At 48.6% G+C, this 13,893-nt stretch overlaps 1 protein-coding gene across 2 annotated transcripts in view; it reads right to left on the bottom strand.

The window, feature by feature from the left end:
* The window catches only part of SLC38A6 (solute carrier family 38 member 6), an 80,468-nt gene that overhangs the window by 29,150 nt on the left and 37,425 nt on the right, over positions 1–13,893 (bottom strand). For both annotated transcript variants that reach the window (XR_006415329.1, XM_044436408.1), the window contains exons 9-11: positions 3,262–3,327; positions 2,574–2,627; positions 189–268 (exon numbers count right to left, since the gene is read on the bottom strand). Coding sequence is in view for 1 of the 2 variants with exons in the window: in XM_044436408.1 (XP_044292343.1) it covers positions 189–268; positions 2,574–2,627; positions 3,262–3,327 (200 nt within the window). In the remaining variant the exon portion in view is untranslated. The remainder of the gene's footprint in view (positions 1–188; positions 269–2,573; positions 2,628–3,261; positions 3,328–13,893) is intronic.

Here is a 13,893-nt window from a genome sequence, read left to right on the forward strand (position 1 = left end):
ATGGAATCTGGGGGCAGTCAATGGTCTTACTGGGCTGGATGGAGAGGCCTCTAGAATGTACTTCAGTGTATCTGAGGAACTGCTCCATAAGACATTTAGCATTTCTAGTTACATTAGCACTAAATAAAAGATGACACGGATTTCCTGAGTACTGCAATACCCTACCTGGTGGAATCTGAGCATCTTACCTTTGCAGTTCACAATAAATTGGCAATACTGATGTATGGCAGAGAAATGAGAAAGCCATAATTGGAATGGCATAAGCACTCTGAAGAAGAACAAGAAGGAGAAGAAAGAAGTGGTGTTTACAACAAGGCTGTACAGATTTTGCATTTATTTTTTTAAAAAATCCTGGACAATCACTCAAGCAGTGACATAACTCGTTTTTATTGTATTTGTAGTATTTTACTGTTGATTTTATGTTTTTGATTATATCCCAGTTTTCTACCAAAGAAATGGCGGACAAGCTGGCTGACAATAAAAAGTGAAATTTAAAATAACAGCCTCATTAAATCACATGCATTAAAATGCAACAATAAAAGGACGTAGGCGGGACTTGGCCTAATAGACCAGCAAACATGCAAAAGGCCTGCCTGGACAGAAATGACTCTGTCTGCTGGTGGAAGGGCATTAGAGTGGGAGTGAGCAGGGAGTCCCACAGCCTAAGCGCAGCCCCCAAGAACGCCCTGTCCCACATCCCGCACCAAATGTTCCTCTGACAGCAGCAGTTCTGACGGAGGGCTCTCTCCAAAGAGCTTCACACCTGGGCAGGTGTGTGCAGGTGGTTCTTTGTGTAGCCTGGTCACAAACCGGATGCAGAGGCAAAATGTGCACTTTGCATTGTGCCTGGAACCAGGACGGGAGCACCAAATCAGGTGCAACCAGGGAATCCTGTACTCCGTGGAACTGGCTCCTGCCAACCCAGGCATTCAGATTCAGGGCCAAATCCAGGAATGCACCCAAATCCTGAGCCGTCGTCAAGAGGAGGGCAGCCCATCCCAAACAGACAGGTTCCCTATTCCGGGGCCTGCCTTTCAACGAACAAGCAGAAACTGTCTTCTGTGGATTAATCTTCCCTTTGTCCACCCAGATCCAGTTCATTACCGACATCAGATTCCACGTCAAAACTAGACCAGCTTCCTTACAAATGGATGGAAAGGAAAGGCAGGCTTGGTTTGCACATCATGACAGCAACTTGTGGAGACGTGCGAAGCATACGCACGATGTGTCATTTCACGCCTAAACAACCTACAACTGCCTCACTCTTGGCAGGATCCCCAAACCCAGACCTTGTGGGTTGTTAATGGGCTAACAATCCCGTGTTAACCCAAAAAACAAATTGGAAGATAATTTTGGCTTGTTAAGCCCATAGATTTTGGTTTATTAAACCTTGAGTATCCAGGTTTGAACGACAAATTAACAAGCTCTGAGCAGGGTGTTTGCAGGGCTTTTAAAAATTTAATTTGAAAATGGGTCAATCTCATAAATTGCAGATTAGACAGAATGACACGTGAACTGACCCCCAGTATAGGGTGCATTCAGCCCACTGATGAGAACTTTGGCTGCTGGGTGGAATAGAAAGGTAATAAATCATCATGGGGACTACTAACAAACAATAAATATTGGTGACATCAAACCCCCGAACCACAGACATGTTCTCATGGCATTTCCATGAATATGTTAACTAGCAACAGGGGACCAGATGGAATCCCAGGGACACCACAGGGCCACCTCAAGGCCATCATGAGGGTTCTTGTAGCAGGCTTGCTCTTTTTGTGGGAAGATATGAAACAAATATTTGTGCTGAAATACTAGCAATTAAAATAAGAACTAGTTTGTACAGATTTCAAATTAGGACTCAGTTTTTGCTGCGTCCTTCTGGGGTTTGAAATACCCATTCCAGTCATCATTACTAGCACAAGCAGACAGCAAAATGTCCCAAGAAAGGCTTTTTGAGCAGCTCTAGGATATCGAAAAGACTATTGGCCTATTGTAACATGCTTTACGTAACATGGGGCTCCCCTTGAAGACAGTCTGGATATTTCAGTTGGTTCAGAACAGAGCAGCTAGGCTGCTAGCTGGGACTGGCAGATGTATACATACAACGCCAGTCCTGTAACATTTGCACTGGCTTCCAATTGAGGTTGGGGCCCATTTTAAGGTGCTAGTAACGACTTATAAAGCCCTACACGGCTTAGGACCTGGATATCTGAAGGAGTGCCTCTAAGATCTGGGGTGGAGGTCCTTCTTTGAAGGAGCTCAGAAGAGTGGGTACCTGGAGAAGGGCTTTCTCTGTGATGGCACCCCAGCTATGGAATGGGCTTCCCAGAGAGTGTGCCTGGCGCCAACGCTTTTTTCACTTTGGCGCCAGGCCAAAACCTTTTTATTTTCCCATTATTTTAAATGTTAGTACTGGTTTTAAGACAGATTTTATATATTATTCTTGAGGCTGTATCTTATTTATTTATCACTGTCCTGAGACACTGTGAAAGGCAGGACACAAAAGGTTTAAATAAGTAAATAAAAGCTTAAACACATTTCTGTGCATACTGGTGAGGATACTGAGATATTACCTCCTTGGAACAATTAAAGAGTGCTGCTTGACAGTTCCCAGTGGAATTTGAGACCTGCATAAGAGAAACAAACAAGCAATGCAACGAGTTGAGCTCCATCAGTTGGCTTTTTTGATGTTGAGATTTTAACATCACTTCAAAATCCAATTAATGTTCAGCGCTGTTCTCTTATAGAGCACATCCACACCCATCTACGTTGCATGGTAGCTTTGCAACATAACTGCCCAAATGTAATCCCCCATGCACTCTATTATTGGTTTTATTAAATTAAATTTCTATACTGCTGCTACCACTGCGACCACAAATATGGCAGAAATGGTTCTCAAGATGGGTGTACATTCATCTTTATTCTCCCCCTTATCCAGGGATTAGGTATTCCAGATGAAAGCCTTCTTCCAGAAATAAGTCTTCCCCTGCAGATCCTCTGGTACACAGCATCTCCACGTATCAATGCTGAAAAGACTCAAGTAAGTAGCATGCAGGTCATATAAACCTGGGCATACGATCTCCTAACTGTAAAGAAACATGGGCCCCCAGAGCAACTTGAACCAAGCCATTTGTGCAACTTCAAAGCACTAAAAGTTACGCTCAACTAATCACATTACTGTAAAATAACATAATGATGATGAAATCGAAGAATTGCATGTAAACCGTAAAAAGCCAGGAAGGAGTTAAATAATCTGCATACCTGAGAGAATCCTGCAGCAATATTTAGCGGTAGAGGACAAGGAATGGACCACTTTTTGATTATGATCTGTAAAGAGAGAGAACCTAATGATTCCTTGAACACTCTGTTGATGTGCTCTTATTGTGCTGCATTTTTATTATATTTGATTTTCCCCCCTCTGTGGTGGTGGATGCAACAAGAGGTTGCACCAATAACATTTTATGCTTTCATTTGTACTTTGCAGGCTAGTTTGGGTTATGCATAACACCTAGAAGACAGTTCATAGTCATACAGTGTAGCATTATGGGCTGCAGACAATGGTCTGTCTGCACAGCATCTTCCTGGGCACTGTGGCTTTTTGGAATACAAGTGAGCAAGGGGGGCCCTGTGCAGGCATTATTCCCCCACCCCCTCCAAGCCTATTGCAAACATTGACTGGGGGCTGCCAGCAGCCTGCACACCCCCTTCCTTTGCTCACCTTACTGTGTGCCACCAACCAGGACATTCTGTGGGTGTCTGAATGTGGGCCAAGTTGCCACCAGTTCTGCACCACCAAGAACCTGCCAATGCACTTGCCGCAGCCTTTCAGAACCTTGGCGGAGAGGTGCGGCACACCACGGAGCGAAGCCGCAGGCACAGCTGGCGTGTCTATTGCTTCAGAAGACGCCTGGGTCAGTTCTAGGTATCTCCCGGGGACCAGGGGCACTCTGGGGGAATCAAGGGGCTGGGCTGGGCGGCAGATTTGCTCTGCAGCACACCTGGACTCTTCCTAAAGTTAGGAAAAGATGGACGGACGGACGGATGAAAACAAGATGTGGCACTGTCTGGTGAAAGGGAGAGATTGAGCATGGGGGGAGGTAAAAGGGATGCGGGGACAAACCAGAGGGAAGAGTCCACGTGTGTGTGCATCGACTCCCAGAACATTTCTTGCCCTGGACTCCCTCAGCCTTGCAGTGCGCTGGGGAAGGGCAAGAGGCAAACAAGAAAAAACAGACAAGATGCCACTAACTGCTCTGAGAAGCGGGGAGAGGGAGGAAAGAGTGCAGAAAGAGGGCCGACAAGGGGAAAGGAGAGCAGAGAGAAAGAAAAGAGAGCAAGTGGGAACAGCAGGAAAAGAGCTGGGAGAGAAAGAGGAGACTGGCACCAGTTCTTGAGGCAGGGAGAAACCGGAGAGCAGAACAAGCAGTAATGCGTCTGTGACCCTGCCCTGGCGTGCATTTATTTGCTTTATTATCCCAGCTTTCTCCCACTGTGGGACTCAAGGGGGCTGCATGCGCCCCCCAGCCGTTTCCCCTCCAAGCTCAGGGCAGCCCCAGGCCTGCTCAGCTTCAACTCGGTGGGTGCATTTGGCGAGTTCAGACCATCCTCTGCATCTTGCATATGTGGAATCCCCCGTGTAGGTTTAGTTCCTGCCATTGTGAGGGGAACGTGGCAGGAAACAGATGAGCCTGAAGTCTGCCCCGATGGGTCCCCAGGGGCAGCTGGACAGGGAGATGCCTGCACAGGCCTGAGGAACAGCCGTACAGCTCGGGGCATTCCTCGGCTCTCTGGGCCGTGGAAACATGGCTACCATCCAGAGATGCTGCAGCGCAACAGATGGCGAAGGCTTTCCCTCACTCCACACCAGACTACCTGTGCTGTCAACCCCAACAATGGTCTCCGTCGGAGAGGGAGGAAGGGAGCTCTGGGCTATTTTGGGGGAGGGGGAGGGGGGTCCAAGAGGTAAACGCCAAGCTCGGAGCTGAAGCCATTTATGCTCCTTGGGACAGGTGAGGCTCCAAACCGTGTGAGTCTCCAGGAGGCAGCATCTCCCACTGCCTTAGGGCACCCATCAAAAATTGTGGGCGTGAAAAGCAATTCATTCATTCATTCATTCAAAGGTTTTGTATGCCGTCCTATTATGCAGAATCTCAGGACAGCTTACAATATTTAAAAGAACAGTTAAAACAGCAATTTCTAATAACTCATAAAACAGAACAAACAATAAATCACAAAGCAAACAGAGTGACAAAAGATTAAAAGTTGTTAAATTTTAAAACACTGTTTAAATAAAAAGGTTTTGGCCTGGCGCTGAAAAGAGTATAAACTTGGCGCCAGGCGTACCTCTTTGGGGAGTGCATTCCAGAGTCTGGGCGCCACAGCAGAGAAGGCCCTACTCCGAGTTGAAGATCTTTTTACCTCTCTTAGAGAGGGTTCCCGGAGCAGGGCTTCTTCCGCAGAACTTAAGCGGCATGGGGGTGTATAAGGAAGGAGATGTTCCTCCAGGTATCCTGGTCTCAAGCCGTTTAGGGCTTTATAGGTCAAAACCAGCACCTTGAATTGGGCCTGGACTTCAACTGGAAGCCATTGGAGCTGGTAGAGGACCAGCATTATGTGAGAGTAATGGCCGGTCCCCGTCAGCAGCCTGGCCGCTCTATTCTGCACCAGTTGCAGTATCCGGACTGTTTTCAAGGGTGGACCCACGCAGAGCGCGTTGCAGTAATCCAAGTAGGAAGTTACCAGAGCATGTATCACTGTTGCTAGGGAGTGCTCACCCAGGTAAGGCCACAGCTGATGGATCAGTTGAAGTTGTAGAAAGCACTCCTTGCCACCGCCGCCACCTGGAACTCCACTGACAGCTCTGGGTCAAGGAGCACTCCCAAGCTGCAGACCCTGTCCTTTAGAGGGAATGCTACCCCATCCAGAACTGGGTCAAAATCACCTACCTGGACACCCGCACCACCCACCAACAGGACTTCCGTCTCATCTGGATTGAGGCTCAGTTTATTGGCCCTCATCCAGCCCATTACCTCAGCCAGGCACCAGTTCAGCACAGCCACCACCTCACCTGGAGCAGATGTAAACGAGAGGTAGAGCTGGGTGTCTCCAGCATACTGATGACTCCGCAGCCCAAACCTCCGGATGACCATTCCCAGCAGGGGTCCCTGGGTGCGCCCAGCAGGAAAAGGGCTCCGTCCGCCCCACCCCAGGCATTGCACAGCTCTCACCTGTGCTTACTGAGGCGAAGGGAGCAAAGGTGAACTAATTTATCAGTTCCTGCAACTGAAAATGAAGTGAAAACTTGTGTCTGGACAGCTGGAGGGGGGATTCATATGCATGACTGTTGCCCCACATGGCACTTTTCACCCCTTCCTCTGATGTCAGAGCTGAATGTGCTTTGTGAGCACAAAGGGGTTTGCCGGCTTTAAGTCATTCACGATCACAACAACCCTGTCAGGTAGGTAATTGTTGCTCCCATAACAAAGGTGGGAAGCTGAGCAAGATCGCTCTGGAGTCCCTGGCTGAGATGGGAGTCCGACCCACTCTCCCAGGTCCAGGCCCACTTCTGTTGCCAATATGAACATTAGTTCTCACAGACAATAATCCGAACAGATGGCTTGCCCTTGAAACCAATGGTAGAAAATTACAGTAAATGGGAAAATATTGCTTCCATATGCCTGATGCATATCCTCCCACTCACCCCCAGAACGTATTACAACCTATCTAGTTATGACAGGAAGAAACACTGTGGTAACTCCAGTGTATAGCCCAACAGGACATCTTTCCAGCTTCAAAAAATACTTTCATTCAAGGAAATTGAACTGCACTTAATCCTCCTCCAGAGTTTCAGTGTGATAAATATAAATCGTAATCTACAGGATGCTTTGACTTTTTTTTTTTTGCCATTTGTTTAATTCTATTATTTTAATATGCAAAATAAGCAATTTATATTTACATGAAGTTCTCTCTCTCTCTCTCTCTGCATATATTGCCATCTAGGCAATTTAAAATAAAAAAGCGGCTCCATTTACACGAGCATCATCTTTCCTAAGAAAGGCTGGAGATCATTTTCTGCATTAGCGTTCGCCCGTCCAGCACAGCTCAGTGGAGGTACAAAGACTGGGTTCACATCCTGGGTTTTACTTAGTCAGTGACCTTGAAACAAGTTTATTTTCTCTTAGAGAGCCAGAGTGGCGCAGCGGTTAAGAGCACAGGACTGTGACTCAGGCAACCTGGGTTCAAGTCCCCACTCAGCCACGGAGCCAACTGGCTGACTTTGGGCCAGGAACAAACTCTCACTCCAACCCACCTTACAGGGTTGTTGTTGTGAGGATAAGATTGAGAGCAGGAGGAAGAGAATGATGTAAGCTGCTTTGAGTTCTTTAAAAACAGAAAAGGTGGGATATAAATCTAATAAATAAATGAATAACCTTCATTTACCCCATTTGCAACATTGGCCTTGTAGGTCTGCATGAAAGGATGTGTGTCAGGAAGACTCGAGAACGCTTTCAAATACTAATCACAATGCTATATAAATGTTGCAAGCATGTCATTCCTAGATGAGCTTTAGGAATCGAACTCTTCAAAGAATCTATGCCTGAAGAAGACACATGCCCCACTCAATCATCAAGGCAAGCAAACATGTGCCTACTCAGTGAGGAAGAAATCTCATTTTGATTCATTGGGAGTAGCAACAATGCGTAAGTTTGCACTGCATTAAATGGTATTTATGCCCTTAATGTCTCATTCGGCTTCCTTTCTCAACGTTTCTTCATGCAAACTCCAATCTTCATCATCTACAACATCGACCCCTTTCTTCCGCTACATGCACAAGAACACATCCTTTCACCCTAATTAATTTGGAATAGCTACTGAACAGAGGTTCACGAATGTAGTCAGCCTGAAGCAGCAAAGCATTTTTCCATGTGGTTATTGTAGCCCTGCTCCATGAAAGGAGAGGAGGACAGGATCTCATCTCTACTTGCCCCCAGAATGTATTACAACCTATCTAGTTCTGACAGGAAGAAACACGGTGGTAACTCCAGTGTAACTGGTCCTCCTGTTGCTTCTCAGTGCCTCTGAAGCTTGACTAAAAACCGAAGATCAGGTTCTGCCCCTCTTCCAGCCCCACAGTGGAGGGGAGGGCCCGCATCAGGAACAGCAGGCTAGCAAGGCAGCCAAAACAAATACTCCCCTGCTGTCAAACTCGGCTTCGTGCCTGATGGATGGCAGACCGTGGAACCAACGCTCAACACTGAATGCAGTGGGCAGGTTCATACAAGACTTTAAGCCTGCCCCCCCCACCTTGCCTGACAAATAACTGGGCACAGCAGGGGTGCTTGGCACCTGCTCCCCACTCAGTCCTCCCACAAGCATCCCAGGAGACACTCCTGTGCGTGCACCAGAGGGGAAGCCAGCAGCCCTCCCCCTGACTTGCCAGGAAACCTTCCTGGGCACAGCAGGGGCTGTGGGGGCTTCTGTCAAGGTGCCCAGCTGCTCCGGCCCACCCTGCTCCTCTCAGCTGGCCCTGCAGCCGTGCAGCTGAAGCACCTGGGGACGCGAGCCGCAGGGTGCTTGCCTCCTCTGGCACCAAAGCTCAGCATGGCAATTGCGGGGAAGAGACACTTCTCCAGGCAGCTGGACTCCACTCCCCCACGGACCCAAATCGGCAGGAGGGGACATGGACCATCGCAGTGGAGAAGAGCTGCCGGATGACCCCTCTGCCAGGATCGCCCCGTTGCCTGATGGGGGCATGAACCTCATCTGCTCACCCTCTTCCAGAGGGGGCTTAACAGAGCGCGGCCGATACCCTGCCGTGCGCAGTGCCGGGGCTGCTTCGTGGTGGCAGTACCGGGCAGGGTCTGCTCAGCCGGCTCCCTCTGGCCTGGCAGCTGCAACGGCACGGGGGCCTCTGGGAGCCTCTGCCCCTTGGGCACTATGGGGTGGCTGTCACCAGGGCTTGCCAATAGCTGCTGGGCCAGAACCACAAACCCTTTTTGCCGGTCTTGCCAAGTGGTTTTGTAGGGGCCTTGGTCACTTTTGGGCTTATAGTGTTGCCCGAGATCAGACAATAAGCCATGACTTTGAGGGGTTATAAGCCCAGTGACTAAGCTTACAAGCCAGCCCCTGGGAAGCGTGTCTAGGCCTGGACACCATGCTAAACCCGGGATTAGAAGCCCGGGTGACGTGGTGTGTTGTGTGAAGCCAGTCAGCAGGATGACGACAATGACATTGCGTTTATACCCACCGTTTTTCCTCACGTGAGAAACCCAAGGCGGCTTTCCCAGAGTCCTCCTCCACTCCATTTTATCCTCACAGCAACCTTGTGAGGTGGGCTGAGCTGAGATGGACTGGCCCAAAGTCACCCAGGGAGCTTCATGGGTGAGTGGGAACTCAAACCCAGGTGCCCAGCCAAGTACTGTAACCGTCACAGCACACTGGCTCTCGGGGTATGACTTCCTTTCCACCATCCCTGATCTGTAAACAGTCACGGACCAAGAGAACCACTTTCTTCTCCTCTTAATGCTGCTAAACCTCCTGGAAGTTAGGTGCAGAAGGAAGGCGGAGGATGCAATCCCCTTACTCCTACTACAGGGAGTAAGACCCATCAAACACAATGGGATTGTATGGTAACTATTTTACTCACATGGTCCTGGATCTAAAGAACGGCACTTGCCATTGTGTAACTAAGGGGGACTGTAAATAAAACCAGCTACCCTGCTCCCAGTGCCACATGCCAAGTCACTCTTGGACCTAAAGGGAGTGTGAAATCGAACATGGCTTGGTGCTCCAAGTCAAAACCCCACTGTGAGTGCTCAGGGAGCTCGAGAGCATGGAGAGAAGTCAAAATCCCTGGTAATGGACGGGAATTCTACTATCTCCTCCTCCACCTCAAACTGCAGAAGATTATCATCTCCTAGCAGGGGCAGAATTCTTTTGGAGTTCTTGAGAGACACTGCCCTTAGGGAACCGCTTTGAAGTCTGATTTTATCTCACGGCTGAGTTCCTTAATGGGCTGGTTGTCTTCCACTCGGGATGGCATTTCTGCTGGATAGGCCTTATGTGATTTTTATCTTTTTTAAATAGTGAAGAAAAGCGCAATGGAACACGTGGCCCAAGACCAGCATTCAAGTTGATGCAAGCAGAGGGAGCCCATGATCCCAAGGCAAAAGTGCAGCATTTCAGCTGCACTGGCCGGCTCAGGTGGAAACAGGCAAGGGGGGAGATGGCATCCCAGTCCAACAGCAGGGCGGGGGAACCCATTTAAAAACCAGGGGAGGGGAAGAAGAATAAACTACTCCGTTAAACAGTAAATAAAGAGATGACTGACTCTCCATTCGATTTTAGTTATTTGGTTTGCTTTCAAAGATGTCTTTTAAATGGAAAACGCACATCCTTGCAGCACCGGGCATACTGGCTGCTCATCACCACGCCAACACTAAACCGCAAGCAATTAAAAGTCGCCTCCAGTCTACTCTTGGTCCCGAGGTCTGAAAGAGTAGAGGATGGCCGTTGTTCAAAGCTCATTTGCTTGAGTGTCAGGAGCTGGGCTCCCCCTTCTCTCTTGCCAAACTTGTTCTTCGGCAAAAGCTCTTTATTTCCAATGTACATCTAACCAACTACAGTCAGCGAAGAAAGAGTTTCTGAGCATGCACAAAATGATTTGTTAAACTCAAACGAGAAACTATTTCCGAGAACCCTCCTTTGGAGCAATCCTGGACTCCATGCCTCTGGGAATGTTCTTCTGGAGATGGGTAAGCCTCCTAAAATGCATGCAGACCCTCTAGCTGGCTAGCCGTTCTCTCCCGACACTGTCTCCTGGGGCCAAGGACCAGACCAGGTACCTCTGGCTCCTCTCCCATGTCACATCCCTGCACTTTGCAGGGTCTTTGAACATCTGGAGACAGCAGCCTTGAGGTAAGACCCTCCTCCACCGTTTAAATGCCTCATTTCCCAGGCCTCAACGTCCTCATCCAAAGAGCTGGAGTCACCCTGGCCCTGAAGCATTCCAAGAGTAGTGGCCTCTTCCACTCCCAACATTTAGGAGCATCCCAGTGAGAGCAGCCCAGCTGACCTCTGTACCCAAAATTCTACACCGCTGCACAAGGTACAGCAGGAAGATAGGTGCCACCCTAAATTTAAAGTTAAATCTTTTAAAAATGCCCCCTGTGCCAAAGCAGACTTACACACACCAAAAGATCAGAGAGGACAGAATCAAACCTGGCAATGTCCTGCTGTTTACTTATCTATATTAAACCCAAGCTCCAGGAGAGCATCTGTACACGTGTGCCTCCAGTCCATTTCAGTCAAAACATCTCCCTTTGGAGGTAGGAAATGCCTCTCGGTGTGTCTCTGGATTTTACATATGTATAGTATCTGTTTTTCCTCCTTCTTCCAAGCAGCTTTGGCCCAAGCATTTAGGCATTCTAACAACCCAGTTTAATCTAAGAAATAGTAACTGGCCCAGCATTGTCCGGGAGCTTCATGGCTAAGCAGGACTTTGAACGCCAGTGTCTCAAGTCCAGGCCTTTAATTCTGCCATGCTACAAAATGGCTTGCACGTGTAACGTTGTTTTCCCTTATTACCCATTTTACGGATGAGAGACTGAGGCTGACAGTGACTGACCAGAGTACAGTGGTAGCTTGGCTCATGAACTTAATCCGTTCACAACTCTGGTTGTGACCCAAGTCAAATTTCCCCATAAGGTTCAATGTAAATAAGGTTAATCCGTTCTGTAACTATTTTTTTTAATCAGAAAATTTTGAAACAAATTGAAACAAAGTAACAAAGTACTGTACAGTACAGTGGAGAGCACTAACCTAGGTGTGGGGGAAGGTTATTGTTTTGAGGGAGAGTCCCCCTCCATAAGAACATTGGGGGGACCTCTTTCAGGGGTTTCCTCTCTTCTTTGTTTCTTAGCTGCAGGGTCAATTTTGGTGAAAAATCTGTCTATAGTCATTTATTTTTTGTATAGTCACTTGGGTGGGGGGAGATGGCTGCGATTGCGCCTGTCTTTCCTGCAGGAGTGCGCCCGTGATCACGCACATCTTCCCTGCACAAACACAACTGCGATCGTGGCCATCTTCCCACTGGGGGTGGAGAGGAGATGGCCACGATCTTGGTCGCCATCCAACCAATGCGGAGTTCGTGACCCATGTCAAAATTTTCATGAAATTTTTGTTCACGACCCGATTTGGTCGTGAACCAAGGCGTTTGTGAGCCGAGGTACCACTGTAATTTTTCATAGTCTCACTAAGCTTTTGCTACACAATAGAAAGACCAGATTTACACAATCAGGGAGGGAAAATAAGCAACGGTGGCTCATTTTTTTCTCCCCGTGTGTTCTGGTCATGAGCTGCTCAATTAGAAGGATTATTCTTGCTGGGCGATCCGGGAGAACCCCAAGCAGCCTGCAAGGAAACTACTCCGGCCACTCACCCACCCCCCGGTTCACACACTGCGTCAACCCACTCCCTGAGAGAACAGTTCTGCAGGGCAGCTCACGAGCTGCACACCCAGGGAGAGAAAAGCACTCACTGTGACCCAAACGGAGCAAGAGAACCGAGGGAAGAGGAGGGTGGGAGCTCTGAGCTAAGAGTCACAGAAAGCAAGGGATCATCCACCGGCATGAATCGTAAGGTCTCTGTGGCACCAGCAGAACAGGAAAGTAGCACTTCCCAATCCAAGGGGCCACTCTTCATGGTGTGGTAGCCACTGCGGCGTGACTTCTTCCCACAAGGGGAAGCCACTGGCGGTGATCCCAGTCCAGCTCATCCCCTTTTAGAAAAACCATCTGTACATCTATCTCATGCAACATTCCCTCTAAAGTTCACCGGAACCACCCACCACGCCAGGAAGATGGTACATGAGCTGGTCCAAATGCTCCATTGATTGATTTGGCAACATGGGGAAATCTGGCAGGGGGAAGGGCTGCTGTGCTCTCTCGGTTCAGACGTTGGATGCCTACTTCCTGTTGTTTGCTTTTCAGCACCCATTTCCCCTCTTCCAAAAGCAGAATATTGCTTGCATTCTAAGATCCAGCAGGATCAAGTCTGCTTGTGGGAAGCCCTGTCCAGCTCACTGTACAAGGGCAACATCCCACGCTGCCGTGGTGCTAGCTAGCAGGGATGGCTGCTAGTATAACAGGGTGCTAGGTCTTCGGGGAGCAACAGGCAAGGCGGGGGAGTTCCTGTCCCGGAAGCCCTAGTTGGAGAACATTTCTGGAGCTGCACTCACAAGCATTCGCCCTCTTTTGCAATAGTGGCTGTTCTTGCTAGCACAGAGTGATTAATCCTGGTGGAATAAGCTCTGGATGCTGCCCAAAGTCTCCACTGAGCAGCGTGCAGATAGCCTGAGTCAACAAGGGCGATGCACAAGGCAAGTGGGAGGATTCCTGCAAGGGTGGTGGAGTTGCCCAGCACTTGTGAGTCACAAGCCACCTCCCTGACTGAGGCTGCCTTTCCTTCCATATCACTCCAGGAGAATCTCAGCCTAATTTATCTCTGGGGTGCAGCGCTGCTACCAGGCTTCCTGCATATCCACCAGGTACAGACCAGGCTGAGGCAGGGATTTATATGAGCTTCAGCATGGAGTAAGAAGATTCTTGCAGTTGTGGGTGCTGCATGCAAATCTATTATACAGAAGGGTTTTCTGGGCCAAGCAGATACAGAGATCTTGGAAACAGATTGAGCTTAGGTTTATCTTGAATTTCACATGTATGCTAAAAACGACTCCACTTCCACATATTCTTGCCCTTACAGAAACCACTACCAATCCAAATGCAAACCAAATGTTTTTCAGCACTCTGCTTTCCATATATCATATAGGAATCAATGGCTGTAAATATCAGCACTGAAATGCCCCAGTTGGCAAAGAGAAAGAAAAGGGGGAAA

This window comes from Varanus komodoensis, unplaced genomic scaffold (genome assembly GCF_004798865.1).
Source record: "Varanus komodoensis strain SLA01 unplaced genomic scaffold, ASM479886v1 scaffold3, whole genome shotgun sequence".
Taxonomy (NCBI): Eukaryota; Metazoa; Chordata; class Lepidosauria; order Squamata; family Varanidae; genus Varanus; species Varanus komodoensis.